This window comes from Salmo trutta, chromosome 8 (genome assembly GCF_901001165.1).
Source record: "Salmo trutta chromosome 8, fSalTru1.1, whole genome shotgun sequence".
Lineage (NCBI taxonomy): Eukaryota > Metazoa > Chordata > Actinopteri > Salmoniformes > Salmonidae > Salmo > Salmo trutta.
Window position 1 is genome coordinate 1,771,589 of NC_042964.1, and position 15,669 is coordinate 1,787,257.

The 15,669-nt window shown below is 42.1% G+C and overlaps 1 protein-coding gene across 1 annotated transcript in view; it reads left to right on the forward strand.

The window, feature by feature from the left end:
- The window catches only part of LOC115198038 (uncharacterized), a 54,561-nt gene that overhangs the window by 2,344 nt on the left and 36,548 nt on the right, over positions 1-15,669 (forward strand). Inside the window, exons 5-11 of the mRNA XM_029759703.1 lie at positions 4,331-4,419; positions 7,052-7,151; positions 7,378-7,421; positions 7,911-7,988; positions 10,056-10,252; positions 11,156-11,220; positions 11,362-11,468. Coding sequence (XP_029615563.1) covers positions 4,331-4,419; positions 7,052-7,151; positions 7,378-7,421; positions 7,911-7,988; positions 10,056-10,252; positions 11,156-11,220; positions 11,362-11,468 — 680 coding nt within the window. The remainder of the gene's footprint in view (positions 1-4,330; positions 4,420-7,051; positions 7,152-7,377; positions 7,422-7,910; positions 7,989-10,055; positions 10,253-11,155; positions 11,221-11,361; positions 11,469-15,669) is intronic.

The window sequence follows — 15,669 nt, forward strand, 5'->3', positions numbered from 1 at the left end:
GATGGCCGAGCGGCATAGGCAAGATGATATAAGATGCAGTAAATACATATGAGATGAGTAATGTAAGATATGTAAACATTATTAGAGTGGCATTATTTAAAGTGACTAGTGATCCATTTATTAAAGTGGCCAGTGATTGGGTCTCAATGTAGGCAGCAGCCTCTCTGAGTTAGTGACGGCTGTTTAATAGTCTGATGGCCTTGACATAGAAGCTGTTTTTCAGTCTCTCGGTCCCAGCTTTGATGCACCTGTACTGACCTCGCCTTCTGGATGATAGCGGGGTGAACAGGCAGTGGCTCGGGTGGTTGTTGTCCTTGATGATCTTTTTGGCCTTCCTGTGACATCGGGTGGTGTAGGTGTCCTGGAGGGCAGGTAGTTTACCCCCGGTGATGCGTTGGGCAGACCACACCACACTCTGGAGAGCCTTGCGGTTGAGGGCGGAGCAGTTGCCGTACCAGGCGGTGATACAGCCCGACAGGATGCTCTCAATTGTGCATCTGTAAAAGTTTGTGAGGGTTTTAGGTGACGTGCCAAATTTCTTCAGCCTTCTGAGGTTGAAGAGGCACTGCTCCTTCTTCACCACGCTGTCTGTGTGGACGGACCATTTCAGTTTGTCCGTGATGTGTATGCCGAGGAACTTTCCACCTTCTCCGCTGCTGTCCCTTTCGATGTGGATAGGGGGGTGCTCCCTCTGCAGTTTCCTGAAGTACACGATCATCTCTGCTCTTTGTCATCATCATCATCATTTCCTTCAATGCAATTCTCTATTGCTTTGCATTGTCGGGGTAGGTTCCTGGTTCCTTGTCAATCATTGGCTTATTGTTGAAATCAGCAGCCTGACAATATCTTCTCTATAAAACTTCTTCGGGATAGGGGGCAGTATTTTCACTTCCGGATGAAAAGCGTGCCCAAAGTAAACTGCCTGTTACTCAGGCCCAGAAGCTAGGATATGCATATTTATTTATTTATTTATTTTATTTCACCTTTATTTAACCAGGTAGGCAAGTTGAGAACAAGTTCTCATTTACAATTGCGACCTGGCAATACTACCATGCATATGCATGGTAGTATTGGATAGAAAACACTCTAACCTCTTGACGCACTTTAAGGCCAGGGGGCGCTATTGAGAATTTTGAAAAAAAATACGTGCCCATATTAAACTGCCTCCTACACAAACTCAGAAGCTAGGATATGCATATTATTATTAGATTTGGATAGAAAACACTCTAACGTTTCTAAAACTGTTTGAATGGTGTCTGTAAGTATAACAGAACTCGTATGGCAATCAAAACCCTGAGACAATCCTAACAGGAAGTGGAAATCTGATGTGTGGAATCACTTTCAAGCCTTTGCCTATGAAACACACAGTGAGTTAGGATTCATTTAGGATTCACTTCCTACGGCTTCCACTAGATGTCAACAGTCTTTACAAAGTGGTTTGAGTCTTCTCCGGTAAACACTGACCGAACGAGAGGCCTGGAAAGTTTGTCATAAGGGAAAGTCCATTTCTACTATGATGCGCATGCCCGTGGGTACTCTCTCATTCCGAAACGTTTTGTAAGACAATGCAATCGTCCGCCTTGAATATTATTGATGTTCTGATTGAAAAAGGCCCTAAAGATTTATGCTATACAACGTTTGACATGTTTGAACGAACGTAAATACATTTTTTTTGCACTTTCGTGACGACAAGTCCCGCGCGCTTCGTACATTTTGAGTTGCCTTCGGAACGCGCTAACAAGAAGGAGCTATTGGGACATAAATTATTAACTTTTTCGAACAAAACTACATTTGTTGTGGACCTGGGATTCCTGGAAGTGCCTTCTGATGAAGATAATCAAAGGTAAGTGAATATTTACAATAGTATATTTGATTTTAGATGACTCCAAGATGGCGCTAACCAGTATCGCCTTGCCTATTTTTTTTCTGAGCATAGCACCTCATTTATTGCAAAGTGTGATTTCCCAGTGAAGTTATTTTTAAATCTGGCAATGCGGTTGCATTCACGAGATGTTAATCTATAATTCTTTGAATGACAATATTATATTTTACCAATGTTTTCGAATAGTAATTTTGTAAATTGTAGCGCTCATTCACCGGAAGCATTTGAGGGAAAATATTTTCTGAACATCACGCGCCGATGTAAAATGCTGTTTTTATATATAAATATAAACTTTATCGAACAAAAGAATGCATGTATTGTGTAACATGATGTCCTAGGAGTGTCATCTGATGAAGATTGTCAAAGGTTAGGGCTTCATTTAGCTGTGTTTTGGTTATTTGTGATGCATGTGGTTGGTCGGAAAATGGCGGTGTGCCTATTGTGTCGATGTACTCTCCTAATGTAATGTTTTGCTTTCGCTGTAAAGCCTTTTTGAAATCGGACGTGGTTTGATTCAGGAGAAGTGTATCTATAAAACGGTGTAAGATAGTCCTATGTTTGAGAAGTAGAAATTGTTAGATTTGTGGTTTTGAATACAGCGCTCTGATGTCTAACAAAAATGATCCTGCTAACGGGATTGTGGCATCAAGAGGCCAACGTTTCTAAAACTGTTAAAATAATGTCTGTGAGTATTACAGAACTGATTTGGCAGGCGGAACCCCGAGCACAATCCATCCAGGGACATTTTTTGTTGTTGAGGTCAATGTGTTTTCCAAGACTTTTCTATGGGAAACCTGATTTTATTAGGGCCCAGATTGCAGTTCCTATGGCTTCCACTAGATGTCAACAGTCTTTAGAAATTGTTCGATGTTTTTCTTTTGAGAAATGAAGAAGTAGTGCTATTCTTTCTACGTGTCACTCAGAAGGTCTCTAGTATTTCGGTGCGCGTGAACACGCTCCATGTTGTTTTTCTTTGGTATTGGAAACTGTTTATCCCGTCTTAAATTTGATCAATTATTTACATTTTAGTGTACCTGAGGTTGGATTAAAAACGTTGTTTGAAATGTTTGGACCAAGTTTACAGGTAACTTATTAGATAATTTGTAGTCATGTTGGGGGCGAGTTGGAACCGGTGTATTTCTGAATCAAACTTATTGATTTGACAAATTAAATTGACATTTTGGGGATATAAAGAAGGAATTTATCGAACAAAACGACCATTGTGTCACTGAGACATCTGGGATTGCAAATAGAAGAAGCTCTTCAAAGGTAAGGCATTTATTATATCGTTATTTCTGACTTTTGTGTTGCACCTGCCTGGTTGAAAAATTATTTTCATGTGTTTGTATGCGGGGCGCTGTCCTCAGATAATCGCATGGTTTGCTTTTGCCGTAAAGCCTTTTTGAAATCGACACAGCGGCTGGATTAACAAGAAGTTAAGTTTTATTTTGATGTATTACACATATTTTCGTGAATGTTGAATATTGATATTTCTGTAGTTTGAATTTGGAGCTCTGCAATTTCACCGGATGTTGTCAAATCTATCCCGCTAACGGGATTGGCGCTTTAAGGGATCCCTAAGAGGTTTTAAGTAAATCAATCAAACCTTTATTAATGCAATTGCAGACAGAAGTTGACAATAGAAACTCAGCATGTATGTTTCAGAGTAACTTCTGCAAAATAAAACAGGTCAAAGTTGCTTTAATATACTTGCAGTCAACCCCTAGTGATGTAACTGCCTACCTCAACACCTTCTACTCATGAGACCAAGCCCATGCATATACAGTTAGACAAACTTGCAGGAGAAAACAGTAGTCCAGTGTTTTCTAAGGGCTCAGCAGTCATTTTCCATTAACGTGTGGCTTACAGTGATATGTCTGACTTGTTTCTTATCTATAATAGTCCCCTGCAGGTGTCTGTGTCTATGTATCTCTTTTCGCCTTGAGGCACTTTCTCACAGACATCCTGTTTTGACTGCAATAACTCACACATCTGCTCAGACCGTTTCCTATAAGAGGCAGAGACTAGAAAAGAACTGTGGACCAGTATTAAACCTTATAATGCATATATATTAACCCTAATCTGTTGTCCAGGATCCTATAAATGTAGTGGGGGAGGGGTCTTATAGCCCTTCCCCTTATATTAATACAACATAAGCATAATCAATTATTATAATATATCAATCATTTTGTGCAGCCCCGATCATGACCCCAAGGTGACCCCCATTAGCATCGATCGCCAGCTCCTCTCCTCCTACCTTTTCTCTCCTCCTAACCTCCTTTCCTCACCTCCTCCCTCCTTTCCTCTCCTCTCTCCTTTCCTCACCTCCTCCCTCCTTTCCTCTCCTCTCCTCCTCCCTCCTTTCCTCTCCTCTCTCCTTTCCTCACCTCCTCCCTCCTTTCTTTTCCTCTCCTCCTCCCTCCTCTTCCCTCCTCTCCTCTCCTCCAGAAAGACAGCCTGTCTGAGGTGAGAATGGCTGATGGGGTGAGCAGGTCAAAGCTGCCTACAACCGTCCACAGTATGAATGCCTACCTGGGGTAAGTCTGGGAACAATAGAAACACAATACTGAACTATTATATACTGTTAGAACAATACAATACTGAACTATTATATACTGTTAGAACAATACAATACTGAACAATTATATACTGTTAGAACAATACAATACTGAACTATTATATACTGTTAGAACAATACAATACTGAACTATTATATACTGTTAGAACAATACAATACTGAACTATTATATACTGTTAGAACAATACAATACTGAACTATTATATACTGTTAGAACAATACAATACTGAACTATTATATACTGTTAGAACAATACAATACTGAACTATTATATACTGTTAGAACAATACAATACTGAACTATTATATACTGTTAGAACAATACAATACTGAACTATTATATACTGTTAGAACAATACAATACTGAACTATTATATACTGTTAGAACAATACTGAACTATTATATACTGTTAGAACAATACAATACTGAACTATTATATACTGTTAGAACAATACAATACTGTACTATTATATACTGTTAGAACAATACTGTACTATTATATACTGTTAGAACAATACTGAACTATTATATACTGTTAGAACAATACAATACTGAACTATTATATACTGTTAGAACAATACTGAACTATTATCTACTGTTAGAACAATACTGAACTATTAAATACTGTTAGAACAATACAATACTGAACTATTATATACTGTTAGAACAATACAATACTGAACTATTATATACTGTTAGAACAATACAATACTGAACTATTATATACTGTTAGAACAATACAATACTGAACTATTATATACTGTTAGAACAATACAATACTGAACTATTATATACTGTTAGAACAATGTAATGTTGGGTTGTTTTCATCATAGAAAAAGAGATTGTTGGCTTGTTTTTAGCATAAAACACTCCCTTCTGCCCCACTCTCTCTCCCTCCCCCCTCTCCCTCCCCCTCTCCCTCACTCTCCCTCTATCCCTCACTCTCCCTCTATCCCTCCCTCCCCACTCTCCCTCTCTCCCTCTCTCCCTCTCTCCCTCTCTCCCTCTCTCCCTCCCTCCCCACTCTCCCTCTCTCCCTCCCTCCCCACTCTCCCTCTATCACTCCCTCCCTCCCCACTCTCCCTCTATCCCTCCCTCCCTCCCCACTCTCCCTCTATCCCTCCCTCCCCCTCTCCCTCTATCCCTCCCACTGCCCCACACTCTCCCTCTATCCCTCCCACTGCCCCACACTCTCCCTCTATCCCTCCCTCCCCTCCCTCTATCCCTCCCTCCCTCTATCCCTCCCTCCCTCTATATCTCCCCCTCCCTCTATATCTCCCCCTCCCTCTATCCCTCCCCCTCCCTCTATCCCTCCCTCTCCCTCTATCCCTCCCTCCCCCTCCCTCTATCCCTCCCTCTCCCTCTATCCCTCCCTCTATCCCTCCCTCTCCCTCTCTCTCTCTCCCTCCCTCTATCCCTCCTCTCTCTCCCCCTCTCCCTCTCTCCCTCTATCCCTCCCTCTCCCTCTATCCCTCCCTCTCCCTCTATCCCTCCCTCTCCCTCTATCCCTCCCTCTCCCTCTATCCCTCCCTCTATCCCTCCCCCTCCCTCTATCCCTCCCTCTATCACTCCCTCTATCCCTACCCCCCTCTCCCTCTATCCCTCTATCCCTCCCCCCCTTTCCCTCTATCCCTCCCCCTATCCCTCCCTCCCCCTCTCCCTCTATCCCTCCCTACCCCCTCCCTCTATCCCTCCCTTTCCCCACTGTCCCTCTATCCCTCCCTCTATCCCTCTATCCCTCCCTCTATCACTTCCTCCCTCCCCACTCTCCCTCTATCCCTTCCTCCCTCCTCCCTCTCCCTCTATCCCTCCCTCCCCCTCTCCCTCTATCCCTCCCCCATTCTACCTCTATCCCTCCCTCGCCCCACTTCAGCATAGAACAATAAAATGTTGGACAATCAGCTTTTGTACATGGTACGAGATTATTCTCCAGTGCCCTCTCACTTTACAATTCTGAATTGTTCTCTCATATCCTCTCTCTCTCTCTCTCTCTCAATTAAATGTAATTCAAAGAGCTTTATTGGCATGGGAAAGCAACTGAAATGGATAATAAAACAATTAACAGTAAACATCACTCACAAGTTCGAAATGAATAGAGGCGTTTCAAATGTCATATTATGTCTATATACAGTGTTGTAACGATGTACAAATAATTAAAGTACAAAAGGGAAAATAAATAAACATAAATATGGGTTGTATTTACAATTGTGTTTGTTCTTCACTGGTTGACCTTTTCTTGTGGCAACAGGTCACAAATCTTGCTGCTGTGATGGAGCACTGTGGTATTTCACCCAGTAGATATGGGAGTTTATCAAAATGGGGTTTGTTTTCTAATTCTTTGTGGATCTGTGTAATCTGAGGGAAATATGTGTCTCTAATATGGTCCTACATTTGTTAGGAGGTTAGGAAGTGCAGCTCAGTGTCCACCTCATTTTGTGGGCAGTGTTGCACATAGCCTGTCTTCTCTTGAGAGCCATGTCTGCCTACTGCGGCCTTTCTCAATAGCAAGGCTATGCTCACTGAGTCTGTCATAGTCAGGTATTCTGCCACTGTGTACTCACGGTGTACCCCCTCTTCCCCTCTCTCCACAGTGCAGTACCCATCCAGCGGTGTCTAGACCTGGGGGCTGACATTGTAGTGACAGGGAGATGTGTGGACAGTGCTGTCGCCCTAGGACCTCTTATGCACTCTGTAGGTTACTGTGTGTGTGTGTGTGTGTGTGTGTGTGTGTGTGTGTGTGTGTGTGTGTGTGTGTACTCATCCCTCTCGTGTCCACATCTGTTCTTGTAACAGTCAAAACACACTCCTCAGACCTTGGGAAAGAGAGAACACTGATTTGAAACATCTTTATTTATTTATTTGGAGAGTTTTTGCGTGTTGTGATGTGATGGGTTGTATTGTGTTATCTTTCTGACAGTTTGGGTGGAAGCAAAACAACTATGACCTGTTGGCAGCTGGGAGGTAAACACACACACTTTGATATTTTGTTTGTTTCCTTGCATGAGCACAGTGAAGGTGACTATAAGGCATGAGCACAGTGAAGGTGACTATAAGGCATGAGCACAGTGAAGGTTACTATGAGGCATGAGCACAGTGAAGGTTACTATGAGGCATGAGCACAGTGAAGGTTACTATGAGGCATGAGCACAGTGAAGGTTACTATGAGGAATGAGCACAGTGAAGGTCACTATGAGGCATGAGCACAGTGAAGGTTACTATAAGGCATGAGAAGAGTGAAGGTGACTATGAGGCATGAGCACAGTGAAGGTTACTATAAGGCATGAGAAGAGTGAAGGTGACTATAAGGCATGAGCACAGTGAAGGTGACTATAAGGCATGAGCACAGTGAAGGTTTCTATGAGGCATGAGCAGAGTGAAGGTTACTATGAGGATAAGCCATTCCAGAAAACAGTAGTTTAAATGATCTGTAAACCTTTCTTCCTCTCTCAGTCTTGCAGGCCATCTCATAGAGTGTGGTGCCCAGGCAACAGGTGGCATATTCACAGACTGGCACACAGTACCCGACTGGTGAGACAATTATACAGTTATGTCCCATTTCCTGTCCCAATGCTAGCTCAATCTACTATCTCTTATGAGAGAACAATATTATACACTGTCTTTATCTCTTACCGTTGAATATTATACTGTTACTACCAATACTACTACTATTACCAATACTACTGCTACCAATACTACTATTACTACTACAACCAATACTACTACTATTACCAATACTACTACTATTACTACTACAACCAATACTACTATTACCAATACTACTACTACTATTACCAATACTACTACTACTATTACCAATACTACTACTACTATTACCAATACTACTATTACAACCAATACTACTATTACAACCAATACTACTATTACAACCAATACTACTATTACCACCAATACTACTACTATTACCAATACTGCTACCAATACTGCTACTATTACCAATACTACTACTATTACCAATACTACTATTACTACTGCTACCAATACTACTATTACTACTACAACCAATACTACTATTACCAATACTACTACTACTACTACTACTACCAATAATACTACAAATACTACTACTACTACTACCACCAATAATACTACAAATACTACTACTACTACTACCACCAATACTACTACTACTACTACTGCTACCAATACTACTATTACTACTGCTACCAATACTGCTATTACTACTACTACTACCAATACTACTACTACTACTACTACTACTACTACTACTATTACCAATATGACTACTACTACTATTACCAATACTACTACTACTACTACTACTACTACTACTACCAATACTACTATTACCTCTACTATTACTACTACTACCAATACTACTATTACTACTACTACCAATACTACTATTACTACTACTACCAATACTACTATTACTACTACTACTACTACTACTACTACTACTACTACTACTACTATCACTACTGCTACCTCCAATACTACTACTACTACTACTACTACTATTACCAATACTACTACTACTACCAATACTACTACTACTACTACTACTACTACTACTACTACTACTACCAATACTACTATTACCTCTACTATTACTACTACTACCAATACTACTATTACTACTACTACCACTACTACTCCTACCAATACTACTATTACTAATACTGTTACTACTAGTATTACCAATAATACCACTGATAATACTACCAATACTACTACTGCTACCAATACTACTATTACTATTACCAATACTACTACAACCAATACTACTATTACCAATACTACTACTACTACTACTACTACTACTACTATTACTACTACAAACAATACTACTACTACTGCTGCTAATACTACTACTGCTACATCTACTACTACTAATACTACCAATAATACTACTACTACCAATACTACTATTACTACTACTACTATTACCGGTTCTACTACTACTACTATTACCAATACTACTACTATTACCAATACTACTACTACTACTACGAATACTACTACTATTACTACTTCTACCACTACCAATACTACTACTACTACCAACATTACTATTACTACTACTATTACCAATACTACTACTACCACCACTTCTACTACTATTACCAATACTACTACTACTACTACTACCAATACTACTTTTACTGCTATTACCAATACTACTATTACCACTGCTGCTACTACCACTGCTGCTACTACTACTGCTGCTACTACTACTACTACTACTACCACCAATACTACTACCTCTACTATCACCATTACTACTACTACTACTACTACTACCAATAATACTACAAATACTACTACTACTACTACCACCAATACTACTACCTCTACTATCACCATTACTACTACTACTACTACTACTACTACTACTACTACTACTACTACTACTACTACTACTACTACTACTACTACTACTACTACTACTATCAATACAACTACTACTACTACTACTACTACTACTATCAATACTACTACTACTACTACTACTACTACTACTACTACTACTACTACGACTGACTGACTCTCTCTCCCTCTTTCTCTCTCTTCCCCCACTCTCCCTCCCTCCCTCCCTCCCTCCCTCCCTCCCAGGGATAACATGGGTTTCCCAGTGGTGGAGTGCTCAGCTGATGGCTCGTTCGTTTTGTCCAAGCCACCCAAAACAGGCGGATTGGTGTCGTTCGGAACGGTTGCCGAGCAACTGGTGTACGAGATCGGTGACCCGCAGAAATACCTGCTTCCTGACGTCACCTGTGATTTCTCTAACGTCAACATCACTGAAGTAGCAGGTACACACACACACACACACACACACACACACACACACACACACACACACACACACACACACTTTTTTACATTTAGTAATTTATCCAGAGCAACTTACAGTTATTGCATTCATCTTAATATAGCTAGATGAGACAACAATACATCACAATCAAGTATATTTTCCCCTCAACAAAGTATTTATCTGCATAGTTCGTGCAAGTGGGAAAAGAGAATGGCCTTTTTTTCTCTCTCTCTCTCTCTCACACACACACACACACACCATACACACCATATACACACACACACACACATTGAGGATGGGGTATCAGGTAGAAAGCTACAGTGGAGGACAACCCTAACGTGGACTAGAGGGTGAACCCTGTGTCCCTACAATAAACCCTAAACGGTCACATCTGGAATGAATCACAACTGAATCTTATTTGAACCCAAACGAAACACTTTCTGAACTGGCTCATTGTCCTTAGCTCAACCTCCTGAGGAATATCCTAACAAACATTAAACGGATGGACAGAGTTCACTGTTGACAGATGGACAGAGGTTCACTGTTGACAGATGGACAGAGGTTCACTGTTGACAGATGGACAGAGGTTCACTGTTGACAGATGGACAGAGGTTCACTGTTGACAGATGGACAGAGGTTCACTGTTGACAGATGGACAGAGGTTCACTGTTGACAGATGGACAGAGGTTCACTGTTGACAGATGGACAGAGGTTCACTGTTGACAGATGGACAGAGGTTCACTGTTGACAGATGGACAGAGGTTCACTGTTGACAGATGGACAGAGGTTCACTGTTGACAGATGGAGGAGGAAGATAGTGGGTGCAATTAGGATTGATAATATGGAGGGAGGAAAGGAGAGACTGTTTGTGTGTCTGATGTCTCTGTCTGTCTGTCTTCAGGAGTGGAGGGAGGGGTGGTCAAAGTGACCGGGGCCAGAGGTTTTGCTCCATCCAATGATTACAAGGTAACACTACGCAGTTAAAACAATGTCCCAGTAATCAACACCCGGGTTCAGAGCCACAGAAATCCTGTTGATATTATATGAGTCAAGTCTCTTCATTCTCATTTTAAATCAATGAACAAAATGTATTTCTTTATTCCCTAGGTGTGTGCCACCTACATGGATGGGTACAGGGCTACAGCAGTGTGTCCAGTAGGGGGCCCCAGAGCCACCGAGAAGGCCAGACGAACCGCAGAGAGCATCATCAAACGGTTAGCATTAGCATCCAATTCAAACCTATGGCACTTAATTAGCACACTGCTAGCGGATAGCTTCGTCTAACAGTTAGCGTTAGCATCCAATTCAATACAAACCTATGGCACTTAATTAGCACACTGCTAGCGGATAGCTTCATCTAACAGTTAGCGTTAGCATCCAATCCAGTACAAACCTATGGCACTTAATTAGCACACTGCTAGCGGATAGCTTCATCTAACAGTTAGCGTTAGCATCCAATCCAGTACAAACCTATGGCACTTAATTAGCACACTGCTAGCGGATAGCTTCATCTAACAGTTAGCGTTAGCATCCAATCCAAACCTATACAGGTATCCTGAAAGCATGATGGTTTACTTACTACATGCACATGCTAACAGAAAGGAACCAGCTGGGTAGCTAGCTAAGTGTGTCGTTGTAGCAAAGTATTTATAAATTAAAAATCAGATTTCTTAAAATTTTCGTTCATTTTTGTTCTATTTATACAATAGGACATCATTGATTTTGGCCCAATAAATAAGCCTGGCATATTCCCACGTTCAAGGAGCTTTCCGTTTTGATTGGGTTATTTTTGCCTAAAAACCTTTAGGACTACCTATAGAAACGCATCCTTGCTCAGCCTGTCAAGAGCATCCTGAAGGGTGTTGATCATCCCCAGTGGCTCTGAAAGTGCTGACAGGATATTCTCTGCTGATGGTCTGCTCTCCAGGCACCATCACATGAGCCTGAAGCCCCAGACTGGCCGAACTCCTGTTCCTAAAAATGAATTCTAAAAAATGAATTCTAAAAAATGAATTCTTAAAGATGAATTCTAAAAAAGGAATTCTAAATAAGCAATATATTTTTTTTAAATGTGTATTTAATTCTAAGTAAGTCACAGCCTGTGTGTGCAATTTATAGACCATAATGAGTCAATCACCACCTTCCGGAGACACCTGAAACCCCACCTCTTTAAGGAATACCTAGGATAGGATAAAATAATCCTTCTAACCCCCCCCTTAAAAGATTTCGATGCACTATTGTAAAGTGGTTGTTCCACTGGATATCATAAGGTGAACGCACCAATTTGTAAGTCGCTCTGGATAAGAGCGTCTGCTAAATGACTTAAATGTAAATTTAATACAATGAAATGTTAAAATGCTGAGCTCTTTGACCAACTTATTGTGTTGCACTCGCAAATGCTTCACATTTATTATCTGTAGGCTAAAGCCTTGAAATAATAAAAAATAATATAGCTTAAATCATTAATTTAGTTCCTTCTTAGACTCCCTGTCTGTCCCCACACCTATTTAGAGTGTTTATATGCTGTTTAGGACAACATCTAGCCTATTTGAAATTATGAGCGTTTCTTTATTTTTTATGTATCCTTTATTTAACTAGGCAAGTCGGTTAAGAACAAATTCTTATTTACAACGACGGCCTGGCAAAAGGCCTCCTGCGGGGACGGGGGCTGGGATTCAAAATAAAAAATACAAATGTAGGACAAAACACACATCACAACAAGAGAGACAACACAACACTACATAAAGAGAGACCTAAGACAACAACAGCATGGCAGCAACACATGACAACAACATGGTAGCAGCACAAAGCATGGTACAAACATTATTGGGCACAGACAACAGCACAAAGGGCAAGAAGGTAGAGACAACAATACATCACACAAAGCAGCCACAACTGTCAGTAAGAGTGTCCATGATTGAGTCTTTGAATGAAGAGATGGAGATAAAACTGTCCAGTTTGAGTGTTTTGTTGCAGCTCGTTCCAGTCGCCGGCTGCAGCGAACTGGAAAGAGGAGCGACCCAGGGATGTGTGTGATTTGGGGACCTTTAACAGAATGTGACTGGCAGAACGGGTGTTGTATGTGGAGGATGAGGGCTGCAGTGGGTATGAGAGGCCTCTAAGAGGGTTTGCGACGGGTATACAGAGATGACCAGTTTACAGAGGAGTATAGAGTGCAGTGATGTGTCCTATAAGGAGCATTGGTGGCAAATCAAACCACATGACCTTTGTTTTAGAGGTTCAGAACAAGTTTAAGGGCAGATAAAGCTTGTTGGACACTAAGAAAGCTTTGTTGTAGAACATATAACACAAAATCCGGGGAGGAGCCAGCTGAGTATAACACTATCATCTGCATATAAATGGATGAGAGAGCTTCCTACTGCCTGAGCTATGTTGATGTAAATTGAGAAGAGCGTGGGGCCTAGGATCGAGCCTTGGGGTACTCCCTTGGTGACGGGCAGTGGCTGAGATGGCAGATGTTCGGATTTTATACACTGCACTCTTTGAGAGAGGTAGTTAGCAAACCAGGCCAAAGAGCCCTCAGAGACACCAATACTCCTTGGCCGGCCCACAAGAATGGAATGGTCTACCGTATCGAAAGCTTTGGCCAAGGCAATAAAAATAGCAGCACAACGTTGCTTATAATCAAGGGTAATGGTGACGTCATTTAGGACCTTTTTAAGGATGCATTGACGCGTCCATTAACCTGAGCAGAAACCAGATTGCATCCCAGAGAGAATACTATAGACATCAAGAAAGCCAGTCAGTTGATTATTGATTCGTTTTTCCCAACACTTTTGGAAACTGACTAGCTTTCGAATCGTACTACACCGGCTCAGACGCTCGTCGGATGTGGCAGGGCTTGCAAACTATTACAGACTACAAAGGGAAGCACAGCCGAGAGCTGCCCAGTGACACAAGTCTACCAGACAAACTAAATAACATCTATGCTGGCTTCGAGGCAAGTAACACTGAAACATGCATGAGAGCATCAGCTGTTCTGGACGACTGTGTGATCACGCTCTCTGCAGCCGATGTGAGTAAGACCTTTAAACAGGTCAACATTCACAAAGCCGCAGGGCCAGATGGATTACCAGGACGTGTACTCCAAGCATGTGCTGACCAAGTTTCTTCACTGACATTTTCAACCTCTCCCTGTCCGAGTCTGTAATACCAACGTGTTTTAAACAGACCACCATAGTGCCCAAGAACACTAAGGTAACCTGCCTAAATGACTACCGACCCGTAGCACTCACGTCTGTAGCCATGAAATGCTTTGAAGGCTGGTCATGGCTCACATCAACACAATTATCCCAGAAACCTTAGACCCACTCCAATTCACATACCGCACCAACAGATCCACAGATGATGCAATCTCTAATCCACTACACACTGCCCTTTCCCACCTGGACAAAAGGAACACCTATGTGAGAATGCTGTTCATTGACTACAGCTCAGCGTTCAACACCATAGTGCCTTCAAAGCTCATCACTAAGCTAAGGACCCTGGGACTAAACACCTCCTTCTACAACTGGATCCTGGACTTCCTGACGGGCCGCCCCAAGGTGGTAAGGGTAGGTAACAACGCATCCGCCTCACTGATCCTCAACATGGGGACCTCTCAGAGGTGCGTGCTCAGTCCCCTCCTGTTCTACCTGTTGACTATACGGCCAGGCACACCTCCAACACCATCATTAAGTTTGCCGATGACACAAGTAGTAGGCCTGATCACCGACAACGATGAGACAAGTTCCTTGGTGTCCACATCACCACAAACTAACATGGTCCAAGCACACCAAGACATTGGTGAAGAGGGCACGACAATGAAAAGATTTGGCATGGGTCCTCAGATCCTCAAAAGGTTTTACAGCTGCACCATCGAGAGCATCCTGACGGGTTGCATCACTGCCTGTTATGGCAACTGCTCAGGCTTCGACCGCAAGGCACTACAGAGGGTAGTGCGTACGACCCAGTACATCACCGGTGCCAAGCTTCCTGCCATCCAGGACCTCTATACCAGGCGGTGTCAGAGGAAGGCCTTAAAAATGGTCAAAGACTCCAGCCACCCTGGACTGTTCTCTCTGCTACCGCATGGCAAGGGGTACCGGAGAGCCAAGTTTAGGTCCAAGAGGCTTCTAAGCAGCTTCTACCCCCAAGCAATAAGACTCCTGAACAGCTAATCAATGGCTACCCAGACTATTTGCATTGCCCCCCCCCCCTCTAAGCAAGCTGCTGCTACCCTCTGTTATTATCTATACATAGTCACTTTAATAACTCTACCTACATGTACATATTACCTCAGTTACCTCGACACCGGTGCCCCCGCACATTGACTCTGTACCGGTACCCCCCTGTATATAGTATCCACATTGACTCTGTACCGTAATACCCTGTATATATCCTCCACATTGACTC